General features: G+C 55.0%; 7 protein-coding genes across 7 annotated transcripts; 3 read left to right on the top strand and 4 right to left on the bottom strand.

Moving 5' to 3' along the window:
- Nucleotides 1-102: 102 nt before the first annotated feature.
- COL26b_003821 (uncharacterized protein) lies at nt 103-1,706 on the top strand (the record flags this gene model as incomplete). Its single annotated transcript, XM_053176710.1, has 3 exons — nt 103-418; nt 480-820; nt 876-1,706. The coding sequence occupies 3 exons, from the start codon at nt 103-105 to the stop codon at nt 1,704-1,706; spliced, it is 1,488 nt and encodes a 495-aa protein (XP_053039320.1).
- A 662-nt stretch (nt 1,707-2,368) lies between these two features.
- COL26b_003820 (uncharacterized protein) lies at nt 2,369-4,191 on the top strand (the record flags this gene model as incomplete). The annotated part of the gene is made up of 3 exons (XM_053176709.1): nt 2,369-2,415; nt 2,564-2,962; nt 3,021-4,191. 3 exons carry the CDS (start codon nt 2,369-2,371, stop codon nt 4,189-4,191), a joined length of 1,617 nt encoding a protein of 538 aa, XP_053039319.1.
- Nucleotides 4,192-4,673: 482 nt separating this feature from the next.
- Nucleotides 4,674-5,841, top strand: COL26b_003819 (uncharacterized protein; the record flags this gene model as incomplete). The annotated part of the gene is made up of 3 exons (XM_053176708.1): nt 4,674-4,880; nt 4,936-5,574; nt 5,632-5,841. 3 exons carry the CDS (start codon nt 4,674-4,676, stop codon nt 5,839-5,841), a joined length of 1,056 nt encoding a protein of 351 aa, XP_053039318.1.
- Nucleotides 5,842-6,002: 161 nt separating this feature from the next.
- COL26b_003818 (uncharacterized protein) lies at nt 6,003-6,805 on the bottom strand (the record flags this gene model as incomplete). The annotated part of the gene is made up of 4 exons (XM_053176707.1): nt 6,003-6,420; nt 6,492-6,629; nt 6,683-6,720; nt 6,779-6,805. 4 exons carry the CDS (start codon nt 6,803-6,805, stop codon nt 6,003-6,005), a joined length of 621 nt encoding a protein of 206 aa, XP_053039317.1.
- Nucleotides 6,806-8,066: 1,261 nt separating this feature from the next.
- Nucleotides 8,067-9,357, bottom strand: COL26b_003817 (uncharacterized protein; the record flags this gene model as incomplete). The annotated part of the gene is made up of 4 exons (XM_053176706.1): nt 8,067-8,373; nt 8,425-8,772; nt 8,823-9,121; nt 9,175-9,357. The coding sequence occupies 4 exons, from the start codon at nt 9,355-9,357 to the stop codon at nt 8,067-8,069; spliced, it is 1,137 nt and encodes a 378-aa protein (XP_053039316.1).
- Nucleotides 9,358-11,439: 2,082 nt separating this feature from the next.
- COL26b_003816 (uncharacterized protein) lies at nt 11,440-12,339 on the bottom strand (the record flags this gene model as incomplete). Its single annotated transcript, XM_053176705.1, has 1 exon — nt 11,440-12,339. The coding sequence occupies one exon, from the start codon at nt 12,337-12,339 to the stop codon at nt 11,440-11,442; it is 900 nt and encodes a 299-aa protein (XP_053039315.1).
- A 1,269-nt stretch (nt 12,340-13,608) lies between these two features.
- On the bottom strand, nt 13,609-14,123 carry COL26b_003815 (uncharacterized protein; the record flags this gene model as incomplete). The annotated part of the gene is made up of 2 exons (XM_053176704.1): nt 13,609-13,614; nt 13,752-14,123. The coding sequence occupies 2 exons, from the start codon at nt 14,121-14,123 to the stop codon at nt 13,609-13,611; spliced, it is 378 nt and encodes a 125-aa protein (XP_053039314.1).
- Nucleotides 14,124-14,630: the final 507 nt, after the last annotated feature.

The following is a 14,630-nucleotide window of genomic DNA, read 5'->3' as shown; positions in this document are numbered from 1 at the left end:
GAAAATGAGTGCTCAACTATACCCCGTCATGTCTGTCGGGTGGTCCATTTGATCATTGACATTCTTACAGAATCCTGGGTAAACTCCCTTTACCTGCTCACGATGGACGTTGAAAAGGCCGGCTCCATTGCCCATGAGTCCATCAAGGAGGATGTATCTCAAGAGCAAAAAGGTGCTATCGAGCACCCCATGCCGGAAATTCTGAGGTCTCTCTCGGCGGCGGAGTACAGGAAGACCGGCAGGAGAGCGACGCTCAAGATGGACATCATCATCATGCCGACGTTGATGATCACCTTCATCCTCAACTTCCTCGACCGCAACAACATCGCCGCGGCAAAGCTGGCCGGGATCACGGAAGACCTGCACCTGTCAGAGACGCAGTACCAGACATGCGTCTCGGTTCTGTTTGTGGGATATAGTAAGTCATCGCCGCATACTTTACAGAAGCAGAGGGGAATTCGGCTAACAACTGAGTACAGTCATCATGCAGATCCCGTCAAACATGATCATCGGCAAGATCAAACTACCAGGCGTCTACATCTGCTGCGCCATGTCGCTCTGGGGCATCGTCACGGCGGCGCAGACGGTGGTCAAGAGCTTTGCCAGCCTGGCGGTCGCCCGGTTCGCCGTCGGTTTTGTGGAGGCCGTCTTCTTCTCGGGCGGTCTCTTTTACCTCTCTCTTTTCTTCAACCGACGGCAGTATGCTCTCCGCGCAGCTTTGTTCTACTCGGGGTCCCAGCTGGGCAATGCCTTTGGCGGTTTACTCGCAATCGCAATTCTGAAGCTGGACGGCAAATATGGGCTAGGGGGCTGGCGCTGGGTGAGTAACATGCTTCACTCTCTCTTCTCTAATCCCGTGTGACTAACGCCAACAGCTTTTCCTCGTAGAAGGCGTCGTCACAGTCGGCCTCGCCCTCCTCTTCGCCTTCATCCTCCCCAACTCGCCGGACGGCATCAAGTCCCTCTCGGAGACGGAACGCGCATGGGTCAAGTTCAACTACGAAAAGGACCAGGGCCAGAGCGACGACCGCTCCGAAGTCTCGGCGCGGCAGGGCTTCATGTTAGCCGTCCGCGACCCCAAGACGTGGCTCATGCTCGCGACGCTGTACTGCATCTTCACGTCGGCCGGCGTGACCAACTTCTTCCCGCCGGTGGTCGCGACGCTAGGGTACTCGCGGACCGTGACCTACGCGCTGACGGCGCCGCCCTTCATCCTCTGCTGCGCGACGATGCTCGCCAACGGGTTCCACTCGGACCGCGCGGGCGAGCGGTACTGGCACGTCGTGGCGCCGCTGGGGGTGACGCTCGCGGCCAACGTCATCGCCGTGTCGACGCTCAACGTCGGGGCGCGGTACACAGCCATGATGCTAATGCCGGCGTCCTTCTACGCGGGGTCGACGGTGCTGCTGTCGTGGATCGCGGGGACCATCAACCAGCCGGTGACGAAGCGGGCGGCGGCGATTGCGCTGATCGTGTCGGTGTGCAACACGCCGAACGTGTGGACGCCGTACCTGTACAACGGGGCGCCGCGGTATTTCGCGGCGTTTACGGTGAATCTGGTGGCGGCCGGGGCGGCGATTGTGACGGCGACGGTGACGAGGATGTATCTGCGGAGGGAGAACCGGAAGATGGATGACGGGAGGGAGCTAGGTGTGAGCGGGCCGACGGCGGCGCAGCGGGCAAGTGGGTTTAGGTACATGTTGTAACTGGTAGATGTTGTGGGAGGTGAGCTCAATATAAGAACTGGTTGCATGAGTTACACGTTGAATCTAGAACAAAACACCAACTGACACGACAATATTACACTGGTGAGGTCGTCACGGTTGAAGACGGAGGAAGACAGCCAGTTGATGCCATCCCAGTGAAGCCCAGTGGGTTAGGGCCCCTGACGTGCCCCTCTCCACACTGGCTGCAGCGCCCTTCTGCCCCCTCTGCCAGTAAGAAAGAGGGGGTTGGTCAGTCAGTTCCTGCTCCTTGATTTCACCTCAGCTGCCCGTTTGCAGATGATGCTTGCCAACTACACGTGTTCGAGACGGCCTTCTTCAAAAAGCGATTAAAGTGCTTGGGAATGCTCAACTCGTGCCCCTCGACTACAGATGGATCGCACTGCTTCTGCCAGAGCATCGCCACTGAAAATTGTTCCGTACCAAACTCCAGGACAAACAGCCGGCCAGAAACGCAAACGGAGAGGCACTCATGTTGACGGCCAGAATGGGCCATCTTTGAAGATCAGGAATGCCTGCATGACCTGTAGAGAGTGGGTTGCTGTATTTCACAAAACGTATCCCAATACTTACTCCCTTTCAAGAAAGAAGACTCGCTGTTCCGGCCACCTACCATGTATCCGCTGCCAGCAGCACGACCAGCCATGTCAGTATATGCCGACAACAGCATCGCCGTGTCCGCCAGAGAGACGTCCACGAGCAACACCCTCAGCACCATCGCCAGTCGCAACGGCGACGACAATCTCTTTCGAGCAGCAGCACTCACACGGCGCCCAGCCAGATAGCCTTCACGACTTCTCACCAATTCAATCGTCACCACCGGCGAATGGGACCTCCAGCGAGACTCCCGACGGGCCGCTTCAGGAGGACCAGTACGGCCACTTCCATGGCGGCGCCTCCGACTTTGCCTTCCTCCACATGGCGAAGCAGAAACTCGCCCGTCTGCCGTCAATGTCAATTCACTTCTCCGACTACCCACTCGCCGAGTCCAGCAACTTGCCCCCGATCCTTCCTCCGAAGCCCGTCGCCGACAGACTGGTGCGGACTTTCTTCGACTTTGGCCTGACTACGTCGCGCTTCGTGCATGAGCCGACTCTGATGGAGTCGTTCGAGAAGCTCTACAGCGACGGCCAGGACGACAGTCTCAGCAACGACACCCTGGCCCTGATTTGCATGGTACTGACGCTTGGTTCCCATTACTCGAGAGTCAACAACATGTATTGCGGTTACTCTTCTAGGTATCTTACGTCAAGGCCCACCATACCTCGCGATTCAGACTGACCCTTACCGATGAAGCGTCCGATTTTACCACATGGCCGACCGCCAGCTCCAGAGAGAATCCAGTAAAATCACGTTTGCATCTCTCCAAGCACGACTTCTCGCGACACACTACCTGCTGAACCACTCGCGCATGCATGAAGCCTGGTCCTCGTTCGGCATCGTCGTCCGCCACGCCCAAGCCCTCGGCCTTCACCGCCGTTCCGTCGGCCCGTTGAGCAATTATATCACCCACGAGTATCGCAAGCGACTGTTCTGGGCCATCTACGTCAACGACCGAATCATCAGCAGCATATTCGGCCGTCCATGCGCCATACACGACGATGACATTGACCAAGACGAATGCGCCTTGGCCGACGACGACGACATCACCGCAACGGGCTGCCGAGTAGCCCCCAATGGAGAGTTCTGCTCTGCCGCGGCACTCATACACTATGCTCGCCTCTCCAGGATACTAGGCAAGATCCTCAGAAAGTTCTACAGTCCCGCGGCCCGGAACAACAGCATCACCCAGCTACACCAGTTTGCGGCCGAGTTCGAGAAGAGTCTGCTGGACTGGCAGGACAACCTCCCCGCTTATCTCAACTACGTCGCCCTGCCCCCATCAGCGCTATCTACAATGACCCAACGCCAAACGTGCACACTGAAACTGATGTTCGCTCATGCCAGTCTCCTGCTCTACCGCCCTTTCATCCTCTACTCCATGGACCCTGCCACCGGAGTCGTATCGAGACTCGAGCAGTGGGTCAAGAGGTGTCACGACAAGTCCATCGAAGCGGCCAGAGTGGTCGTCAACGAGTGCCGCTACCTCTGCCAGCGAGGCCTGTTCTCGAGGGCGTTCTGGCTGGTCAATTACATGCAGTTCGCCGCGTTGGGCACTCTATACATGTACTCTCACCTGTGGCCCGAGGCGACGCACGTCAGGGAAACGGCAGAGGAGGCCATGGCCGAGTTCCCGGTCGGTGTGCAAGGCGACTTGGTGGGGCAGCGATATGTTGAGATACTGAACGAGCTGCGAGAGGTGACGGCAAGGACAACGTCGACGGGGATGGATATGTTGGCGAGTGCATGTACTGTTGATGAGATGCCAGCGTTTGAGACGCCCTTGATGGACTTTGGCGGCCCGTGGTCGAATCTCTTCTTTGACACTTCGGCTATCGATGAGTACGTGGATGTCGAAGCCAGGTAGTCGACCGCGTAAAAGACTACCGCCGGCATTTTACTACTCTCGTAGCAATTGGAGTACAGACAAACGCAGTCTCGAAAGTGCTTTTCCCCAGCATAATATCCCGTATTGACATCATGAGACCCCAACTTTGGCGTCCCGAAGAATCTGCATGATTCCCACGGCTTCTCCGGGGAACGGTCCAGAATTACCGGATTAGGAAATCAACAACTTCCCCGGGCGTCAACCCCGCCCCCGCCTCCGGGCGATGATTCGGGGAACGCTGCTCATTACTGTATTCGGCAATCACTCGTGGCACCGTCTCCTTTAGCTGACCATTCGAGTCAACAGGATTCGAGTGCATAAAGACGGGAGATGCACGTAGCACTCCAAGATGGATGCATGTCAACTTGGACACAAAGCTGCTCGCTTCACACGCAAAAGTTTCCTGTTTACCATTGATACTTGTGTTGATCTACATTAGACGAGTTGTCAACATTTCCAACATGACTGAAGTCCTCGGTTACAGCGCCCCTGACATCCACTCAAAACCTGTCTTCTCACAGGAAAAGTCCGTGGTCCAACAAGATGAGAAGCTCTCGCTGCATGGGAACGGCGGTATCCTCGACGATGTCAGGCTACTCCAACCCGTTTACCCCGACACTCCCATCGAGGAGATTCAACAGAGATACTGGCAAGACGGTGTCGTCTGGGTACCCCTTCCTTCTCCGCGAATCCTCACGCCCATTCACTAACACACGCCCACAGGTCAAGGGCCTCCTCAACCCAGACATGGTCAACCAAATGCGCTCAGACTACCTCACCTTCGTCGACAACGGCACCGGCATGCTGAAGCCCGGCACCGACCCCGCAGACGGCATCTTCTCCGGCCTCGACTGGCGCGAGTTCCTCCTGCCCGGCGCCGTCCGCGTCGCCTGCGGCCTCAAGGACGAAGGCCCCTTTGTCGACAACGCCATCGCCAGCCACAGCGCCGCCTTCTACCAAGATTTCAAGGACAAAGTCGGCCGCGAGCTCGAGCCCTTCGTCGGCAAGCTCGCCGGCTTCGAGGAGTCCTGGTGTCTCCCGCGGTCTTTGCTGCGGTGCGCCGTGCCGGGGGGCGAGACGACGCCCGTGCATTACGACCAGGTCTTCCTGCGGGCGGGGCCGCCGACGAGCGTGACGGCGTGGGTGCCCATCGGCGACGTGGAGCTGGAGGGCGGCGGGCTGATCTACCTGGACCGCTCGGCTGAGATTGGGAAGAAGTATGAGCAGGACTTTTCGAGGGTGAATGCGGAGCTGCCCGACCCGGACAGGATCTCCGCGTTTAACAGGAACATGGAGAAGGGCGGGTGGCTGGATAGGAATGCGAAGAAGTTTGGGGAGCACTGGGCCCGCGGCTGGCTTGTGGTGAGTCTCGCCTTTTTTTGCAGACTTCTTGTGATTACTGACGATGGTGTTTCGTAGGGAGCGTACGAGGCTGGGGATGTGGTGTTTCATACCCCGTACGCCGTCCATGCTGGGGCGATGAACCAGTCGCCAAAGGGCCGCATTCGCGTGTCAACGGACTTGCGGTTCGTGGATAAGACAAAGCCGTATGATGAGCGGTGGACTTACATCGCGTACTCCGAGAACGATCCCAATGTTGCAAGCAGGCAGCCAAAGAAGTCTGAATGAGTTATCCATATTAATTGAAGAATATGTACATTTTCTTAGCCAACGCATGTTAACAGATGGACACTTTTCATTCCTCTTGGTCCTCAGGCTTCTGTCCATAAACAACATAACTTCCAACAACGTCAGCCATAATCCTCAAATCGCAGTTGACGGGTGACTTACTAATTCAGATAACTGTGAATGTTCCCAGCTTTGAGCTCTTTGCGAACCCCAGCAAGAAACACCAGCACCTCCTCCGGTTTCCACCCACGAACGCCGCAGAAGAGCTTCATCGTAAACCCCTCAAGCCCATCCAGCGTCTGCACCAGATTACACATGCCCACATCCCTCAAGTGCGGATCTCTCGGCCACCGACCGAGCGGCACTTTGAAGTCCTGGCGGCGCACGTTGCGGAACCCGGTCGTCCTGACCCAGTCCTCCAGCTTCGGGCCCGGGGCCGCCTCGCGGTTGAGCATCTTGCAGGTGTCCATCATCAGGTCGTTCCAGCGCCAGACCTCCGTCCCCTCCAGCGTGCCGTCGTCGCAGTCTAGCATCAGGTTGTAGTCCTGGAACTCGGCCCAGCCGCCGGGCTTGATGTTGCTGCACCATGTCATGTTAGACACGCTGGTTGGAGGGTGGAGGACATCATGGTAAATAACGGCGAAACATACTCGTAGATGTTTCTCACATATTTTGGCCAGTCGGCGAGCGATGCGGCCATGTATCGGCTGAAGATGAAATCATAGGGTTGGTGGCCGACCCACGTGTCTTCGAGGTCATCAACCTCGAATCTCACGTTCGGTGGCACCCTGTGCTAAGTCAGCTATGCGTCCCTTCCGAGGATGGGATTCGAGGAGTGTACCATTCCGGCTGGATCGCACTCAAATCGTTCCCAAAAATCTTTGGACGATCCGATGTGTCAGTGTGTGAGCAGCAAGGGGTTACTCGGAGATCATACCTCGGCGTTGGGAAAGAAGTCTGCCATTTCGATGGCCCCTGGGAGTCTAAGCAGTGAACAGAGTATGAGAGCGCTCGTATCTCACAAATACCAGTCCCAGTCCCACAGTCAAGAATACGTTGGATTTCGGGCTTCAGAGGTGCCAGGTAAAGCTCATAGCCAATTGCCTTAACCTCCATGCTATGGGTCAAGTCAAGACGATCCATCTCGCTCTGGGACAGGAAATAAGTTTCAAAATCAACGTCTTGACAAATCGGCGGGTACCTCGTCATTCGGAAAGTTATACGCTAATTATATCTCAGTAACATGTTCATCGCCAGCGATGTTCACTAGGGACTTACCTCCCGCACGGAATGCATGATAGCGTCGCCCATACTCGGTGGGGTAGTCAATAACAGATGAAGTTAATGACGCCGTATAAGAGGAGCTAGTCAGCGTGTCAGTAACATCACCGATAGTTGTTCAAAATCCTACGAGCCTACATTTGTTCGTCAATCGAGCGGCCATCAACCTGGCTCAAGTGTCAGATCTGAATACGACATATAGTTCACATCGATAGGTGACGAACGCTGGGTGTATCGTCCACCTCCAGTGGGACAGGTGCCGGGGCGTCGCCGGCTGCCGAAGTTCGGGATTCCGGGGACTGCGGGGGCTGCGGGGACTGCGGTGACCGAGGCGATTTGGTCGGCGACCGGCTCTTCGGAGTAGACTCCGGCACCCGGGCTCCGGGACTCGCCGTTGTATTCTCAGCCACTGCATCAGCCATTTTAATGCAAAACTCAATGTCTTAGAACAAAGTAACCAGAAAACTGGGCTGGAAATTTTCCCGAGATGAAGGAGGGGCACAGGGTTTTGTAACTCGCAGCTTGACTCGTTTTTTTCCAGTGGATGGCTCCTCTGCAGTTCTGCGGCGTTCTTGGAGAACGAGCAAGGGTTGTTTCCTCTTTCCGATCGACACCCTGGCCTTTGGAGCGGGGCATTGCGTGTTCATCATCGTGTTGTCATATCTTCTCAAAAATGACAGGTCAAATCGGGGCATGTCCGCCGTGCAAGTGTGCCAGCGGATTGGTTCTCCCCGAAAGCGAGTGCATACGGTTCACATCACACGGCTGGAGGGGGGTCTAGACCTGGAAGAAGAATCCCGAGTGCTTTTCATGCGCGCCATATCATCCTAGAAGCTGAAAATGTGCCAAAAGGCAAACCGCTGCAGGCCGCTCCGCAATGTCTATCTGCATGCTCTCTGTCCAAGTTGCTCCCGCTCAAATATCTTACAAACGCCCGAACACACCTAAAAGTTCCACCTGCTGTCGTCAAAACCACCGCAGTAGCCGCATCCGCAGTTGAATCCGAATTTATAATACAACACCGATGGATCTTTACCGTAGCTGATGGTCAGCTCGTCGCCCTCCTCGATGACCCATGCGCGGACCTCGAATATCAGTACCTCCTCCTCAGCATCGTATCTGTGCCCCACCTTGGGATTGCAGGAGTGATTGAAGCGAGCAGCGATGGGGAAGAGGCCGGCAACATCCCTACACGCCCCCGAACCCTTCTTACGTGTCGAGACGGTGTCCTTGGGGAGCTTGGATGCGAACCTGAGAAATGGGTTAGCAGGAGCTTTGGGAGAAAATGGAAAAGGGACGTACGCATTGGTATTCCAAACAGCCTGCGCCTTGGTCTCTCCATCGCGGCCGAAATGGGCATGCAGGTCATTGGCGACCTTCTGTTCGTGCTCATGAAGGTTGAGGACGGACGATTCCACATCTTCATAAGTCGCATGATAAAGGGCCTTCTCAACGAGGATTTGGTCTCCCTTGTCCAACTTTCTCGTGGCAAACGCACCCCAGCCGGCCACAGGAGAGCGCCGGATCTCGAAGAACTCGTTCTGAAAGATGATGGGCCTCTCCTCCTCAAAACCGTCTTCACCCTTCATGGCCCGCAAGAGCGGAAGGCCCGCGGGCTTAAGGGTCTCAAGGTCGTGACCGAATCCGGTACTGGTGATGTTAGACCAATCCTTCTTTTCATAGCCATGAATCTGACTTACATTATCAGCTCCACCGACTCATCATCTTCCTCGCTAGTCACGTCTGTGTCGCTGACATCGTTCATATCAAAGGGCGAGAGAATGTCGTAGTCTCCGTCGTCCTCGTCATCCTCGTCATCGTCCTCGTCATCCTCGTCGTCGTTGTCGTCGTCGTCGCTGTCATCCTCGTCGTCGGGTTCGCCCCCAACCACAATGTTACGGACGAGGGGAATCGTCCTCCAGGTCATATGCTTGCTATGCAATGGCTGGAGTTTCGATCCCACGGCCTCCGAGAACAGCATGAAGTCCTCTTTGAGGTCCTGTGGTTATGGTCAGCTCAAGAGGCCGGAATGGGTGTGCGCGCGTGACTAACCTTGAGCCCGATCTGCATTTGAAGAGAGATAACCTCATTTACCCTCATTGAGTCGCAGTCCACGGGCAGAATCGCGTCTAAATCCAAGGACTGAATCTTCTCGTTGGTGCGACCATCTCTCGAATGTGGTCTTGGAGGGTCATGGGCCAACGGCTCGCCCGTTGCAAGCGGCGACGGCAGCATCTTCGTGGGCTGAGCACAAGGCCGTGGTTCTCGACAGGTAGAAATGTTCGTTGTGGGTATAAATCTATGGGAGAGCGAACGGGATATCTGAATGGAAAAGAATGTGAATGATGATGTGTATCGAAATGAGTGCAACAATCGCTCGGCGAAGTCAAAAAAGTATTAATTATGTCTGAAATTGATAGCCTAGCTGTTGGCAAGCGCGATAATCATGTGCGTCTTTCCTGAATTCAGTGAGATATCGAGCTTCGGAAGGTAGCACTCTGGGTAGTCGCAGACAGAGGAGATCGGAAATGAAGGAAGTTGCTGAAGAGCTTCAAGTGTCGTCCCTGTCGTCCCTGCCGCTGGATGTCGACCGGGCAGTGATAGTAAATCTTATCAAGGCTTATCAGTATCACCCAAATTTATGGATTGCGCCTTCTGTTGAATGATATTGGTTTGAGTTTTGTTGTTGCCGTTGTTGCCGTCGTTGTCATGAAGCCGGTCCTATCTGGCACTGGTGACAGAATTTGCTCTTGAGCAGATTGTCAACGGCAAGCTGAAGCCACGAATTTAAGCCGCCAGGAAAGTCCAAGTCTTATTACGTCTGCAGGAGGTTCAAGAGCTGACGAAGATTGAGCGAGGTGTCTGTTCAGTCGGTGGGAAAGAGAGTGTCGTAAGATGAAGAGGCAATTGCGTGGGTAGAAGGAAGTAAAGACAAGAGGTGCCGTTGAACCTGCCGCGACTTCTGATATCCCCGAGTAAGTGCTACTGCGTTGAGGATTAATGCAAGAACTGAGGGCAACCAGTAAATTTGTTGTGTCTGTTTGGTGTTGAGGTGAGGTTGATCGGGTCCATTGGGTGGGTTGGCGATGTTGTTGTGTGTTTTGGTGGACAAAACACGGGAAGCTGCTGCTTTCCACAACTTCCGGGTTCCTAGTATCAGCAGTGTAATCGAAAGCCTTGCAATGGAGGAAGGAACCGGGGATTTGTGCTACGAGCTATAAAATCAGCTCGCTGATATCTCTTGCTCGTTGCCAGGCCGAATTATTGGCAGCTTCATCGATAAGTAGTTGTTGTGGCTGTTGCCTGCAGAGGTTGATCCACCACTGTTCTGGTCGGGTGGCGGTAGATCCTACGTGCTGATGTGCGTTGGAGTGTGTTTGTCCTTCAACTCTCTTGTCCGTTAGATATGCATGAGGATACTCCAATAGAGAAGTCCGAAAGCATGGCGCACGCATTGAAAAGGAACGAGGTTCTGACAGTATGGAAGGAAGTTGTGGTGTCAAACCCATAGGTGGATGTGTCAAAGCCCGCTTCACTCTTTCCATGGGGAGACGGAAAGGAGTTGGACATAGCAAACTGAGATGAGCACAGCAAGCTGGGAGCCTACCATGTGAAATCTCCTATGGCGCAAACGCCATGAGCTGAATCTGTAGAGCACATGCAACAATTGGTTTGACGTGGATACGGCACAACTGTAGAGAGCTTTGGATTTTCGTGATGTTTGGGCTCAACATCACTCATAGCAGATGGGCGAGGTAAGCCGCCTGAGAGCAGCAGCTGCTACGCCTCAAGGTTTGTCCACGACCAATTGGCCGTCCTGTCGATAAGACAAGCTTCTGCTGGAGATTTACCCAACTGACAAACATCCAAACTTCGGCAGCGCCACGTGCTTAGGCCCGCCGCAGCTTGGCTTAGGAATGGTGTTTGCAACCCATCAAATCTCGGGAAGCACTGCATGTACCCTAACATGCAAACAAAGGTCTCATTCCTTGATGTAAATTTTGCTGCGTGCGCGTTGTCCCGAAGTAAAGGAATTTTTGGTTTTCATCTGGTTCTTTTCGTTTAAGAGACAGAGCTTCGCCTGCATGGCCCTGTAAACTCCAAAGAAGAAGGATGGCAAACTGAAAAACCCGTGAAAATGCCAGACATCCTCTTCAGTATTGACTTAACATACCGGTCAGACCCTGGAATTCGACACCGTCTTCGCGACTGAAATTGCCCGTTCGATTAGTACAGTCTCTCGAGGCCGTTGTCACGATGAAGCCAGCCCAGTCACGCTCCGAAAGATCTACATGCGAACAGAAAAAGAAAATTGAATTAAAGCATCTTCTCTTGGTCCTCGGCTTCTTCGCAGACGGGCTCTGCCACCATGATCTCGCCCCGCCAGATTTCCAGCAAGTTGACTATCGGGAACAGCAATACCAGGATAGACAGGAACTGCCCGAATTCCCACCTCTCCTCGCTGTTGTCAGCAAGCTTGTAGCCCTGGGGCCCGGATCCAAAGACGGACGAGGCCATGAAGGACCGCACAGCGGCACCAATCGCCGACGCCGTCATGAGGGCCAGGCCGCCCATGATCATTGGCCTGGCGAAGCGTTTCCCCCGCGAGTGGATGTACCAGCTAGCGCCCAAGAAGACGAGAACGTTCGCGACGATGACGGCGATCGTGCCCGCGTAGTCGATGAAGGAGCCCCCGCCGGTGGTCCCGTTGAAGGAGGACCATACACAGCCGACGGGCAGCTTGGAGTCCTTCATGCCCTTGCCCAGGCTCTGCAGGATGACGCCGCCGTATGTGCAGTTGAGCGCGAGGTTGACGGTCATGAGACTCTGTCGGAGAGTACGGAGTAGCCAGTCCTGGCGGAGAAGCTGACCGTAGATCAAGAGTGTAGCGTTGTGGACGGCCATGCTCATGTTGGAGAGACACCAGATGATGAAAAAGTGGTAGGGGACGATGCGATTTGTGGTGGCGAGCCCGAGGATGGAGATGGCGATGCCCTGGAGGATCTGCGTATCGGAGTAACCGTTCAGAAGCTTGCGGCGGATGCTGGAGGGACGTTCCTTCCGCTCGAACAAGACGATGGACCAGCTGAGGAGAAGGGCGATGGTGGCGGCGATGGTGAAGGAGAGCAAGACGGCCACTCCAGCGATACCGGCATTGCCAGCGACGGAGATGGTGGCGGGGTCGACGGAACAGTTCGGGGGGCTGAAGAAGGACATTTTGGCGAAGTGCGAGTGGAGGACTCGCGTCTAGAAAGAAATGAAGTTGGGTATCGAATTCGAGATTGAGGTTTGGCGAGCGGGAAATTCGGAGATTCAAGGTGCAGTACCGTGATTAACGACTCGCAATTGCAGACGATGTGGTCGTTTCCAGCCCTCTGAAAATCATGGCATCATTATCGACGATTCGGTTTAATTGATTGATTGATTCAATGAAAGACTGACGGCCCTGTTTCGCGTACCACTAGGGAGCGAAGTGGTGTCTAATATGATGGAAGAGAAAGCCTTCGTGCGTGAGGCGCGGCGCATTAATGTGTATGGTGAGGGTGGGCCTCCCCTTTTCTGACTGGACCCCACGGCGGCGAGGTTCAGCGGGTATGACGTACCAGTAAGCGCTGCAGCTTTTCGTCTGAAACGGCCACCCGCTGAGGAAGATCCCTGGAGCCACTGGACGACTGGCTGACGGGTGCTTTCCAGCGGCCTCTCAGCGGCCGTGTTTGCGTTGCCGCTGGTGGCTGTGCCCCACTCAAGCCACCCGCTTCCCTTGTCTTGGTGGTCGCAGATCCCCTCGCATCCCCCGCCTCGCCATCTCACCATCCGAATCCATCCCGGCTGCCTCAAGGGCCCCCTGTCTTGGGCCACAATGCGAACCACCGGCGCTTTGCCTGGTGCCTGGACCCTTCCTCCACTATCAAAAAGGTCTTTTGTGTTTTTGTTATTAGTATTTTTTATTTTTCGGCTGATTCGACCGAACTCGCTGCATCAGGGCTTCGCAGGGAATCGAGACATTGAAGCCACACGAAGGGAGGCATACAGTTCGTCCTGAAATAGTCCGACGACACTATCGCAGGCCGGCCGGGTATCGTCGATCCGGGGAGAATGGAGTGTCACGGACACTGAAGATCGTCATCAACCTCGTCGTTTCTTCTTCCGCTAGCCACGAGTCGAGCGTCACATTTCGCATGCCGTGCCCTTCTACATCGTTCCTGTTTGTCGCCTAAAGGAAGTCAGCATCCGTCGCGGAGAGTGAAAAAGAAGGATGAGGGCGTCAAACTCATGTTCTATGGTGCTTGAATCGTCAAACACCTGACTTGTGACAACTTGCGACATGCAAACCAGCCTCAGTTTGTGTGACGAGATCGCAGCGATGGACATCTCCGATGGAATTGCCGCCGCTGGCTGTGGTCCAGCTTCAGAAGCACATTGGCGACGTCCGTCTTCATCTTGACGAGCTCCTTCCGGTTCTCAGGTGTCGCTTCGTATGTCGTATTAATACTGCAGAGAAAATGTTAGGCAGGCACGTCCATGCGAAAGCATCCGACTCCTTCTGTTTTTTCTCGGAGCACCTACAAATTAGATACCGCCACACTGATATTCAGCATGATTTTCTGCGTCGCGAGCTGTTCTCTCACGTCGGTGAATTCTTTGGCTTGCAGCGTCAGCATCGTCCTCTTCCACAAGCCCAGCTTGCCCCCGGAACGGCCCTCGGTGGCCTTCTCCAGCTTCTCCTCCAGCAGACACAGGCTTTTGGCATATTTCTTGAGGACCGTATCAAGGTCTCGAGCTGTGGACGGATGAAGGACTCCTTTGGCCGTGTCGTCGTTGCTGAGGTAGTAAAGCAATGTCTCGAGGATCGACAGCACTTCTTGCAGATCAGCCGAGAGGGTCGTGAGCACTCGCGGCGCGTCGGAGATGGCGTCAATCTGCCGGCTCACCGCAGCGCTGAGCTGGACAGCAGCCTCCAGATGGCCCGCGGTACTGCTAACGTCGACTGCGTCCGCCATCCTCCCGCGCACATGTCTGTCGAGGCTTCTTCGATTGTGTGAACGATTACAGAGGACAACAACCTCGCTGCGCTCGTCTTTTCGACGAAGACGACGAGGACCACACCAACCCTTAAGTAGCGAAGGCGCCGGGCGAAGCGGGTCCGCGGCGCAGGAGGCACAAGAGACCATCATGCCGGACTTCGTCCCCTGAAATGGCTGGAAATGGGTCGCTAACTCGGTGTTTTACAGGGTTAGAGCAAGGGTAACAGCGGACACCACAGCTAAATCGCTTTAGCCTTCCTGGAGTCCCATCTGCTCCAGACGCATCCAATGGCTTCCTTGCGCTCCGACTGAATGTGACGTACAAAATGGTACTTTTACCAAGGAAATGGGGACGAGTAGCCGTCATATGGTAAGCCGCATCTCGGGCCATGATTACACTTGCGAAGGTCTACTTTATTCATCTTCTTTCTAGGACGACAGAGTCGCTCTCTCTCTCTAAAAGCGTGGATGGTATCGAAACAA

Source organism: Colletotrichum chrysophilum, assembly GCF_026319265.1.
Source record: "Colletotrichum chrysophilum strain AFK26 chromosome Unknown scaffold_22, whole genome shotgun sequence".
NCBI lineage: Eukaryota > Fungi > Ascomycota > Sordariomycetes > Glomerellales > Glomerellaceae > Colletotrichum > Colletotrichum chrysophilum.
The sequence above is the reverse complement of the archived record's forward strand: the minus strand, read 5'-3'. Positions and strand labels throughout refer to the sequence as shown.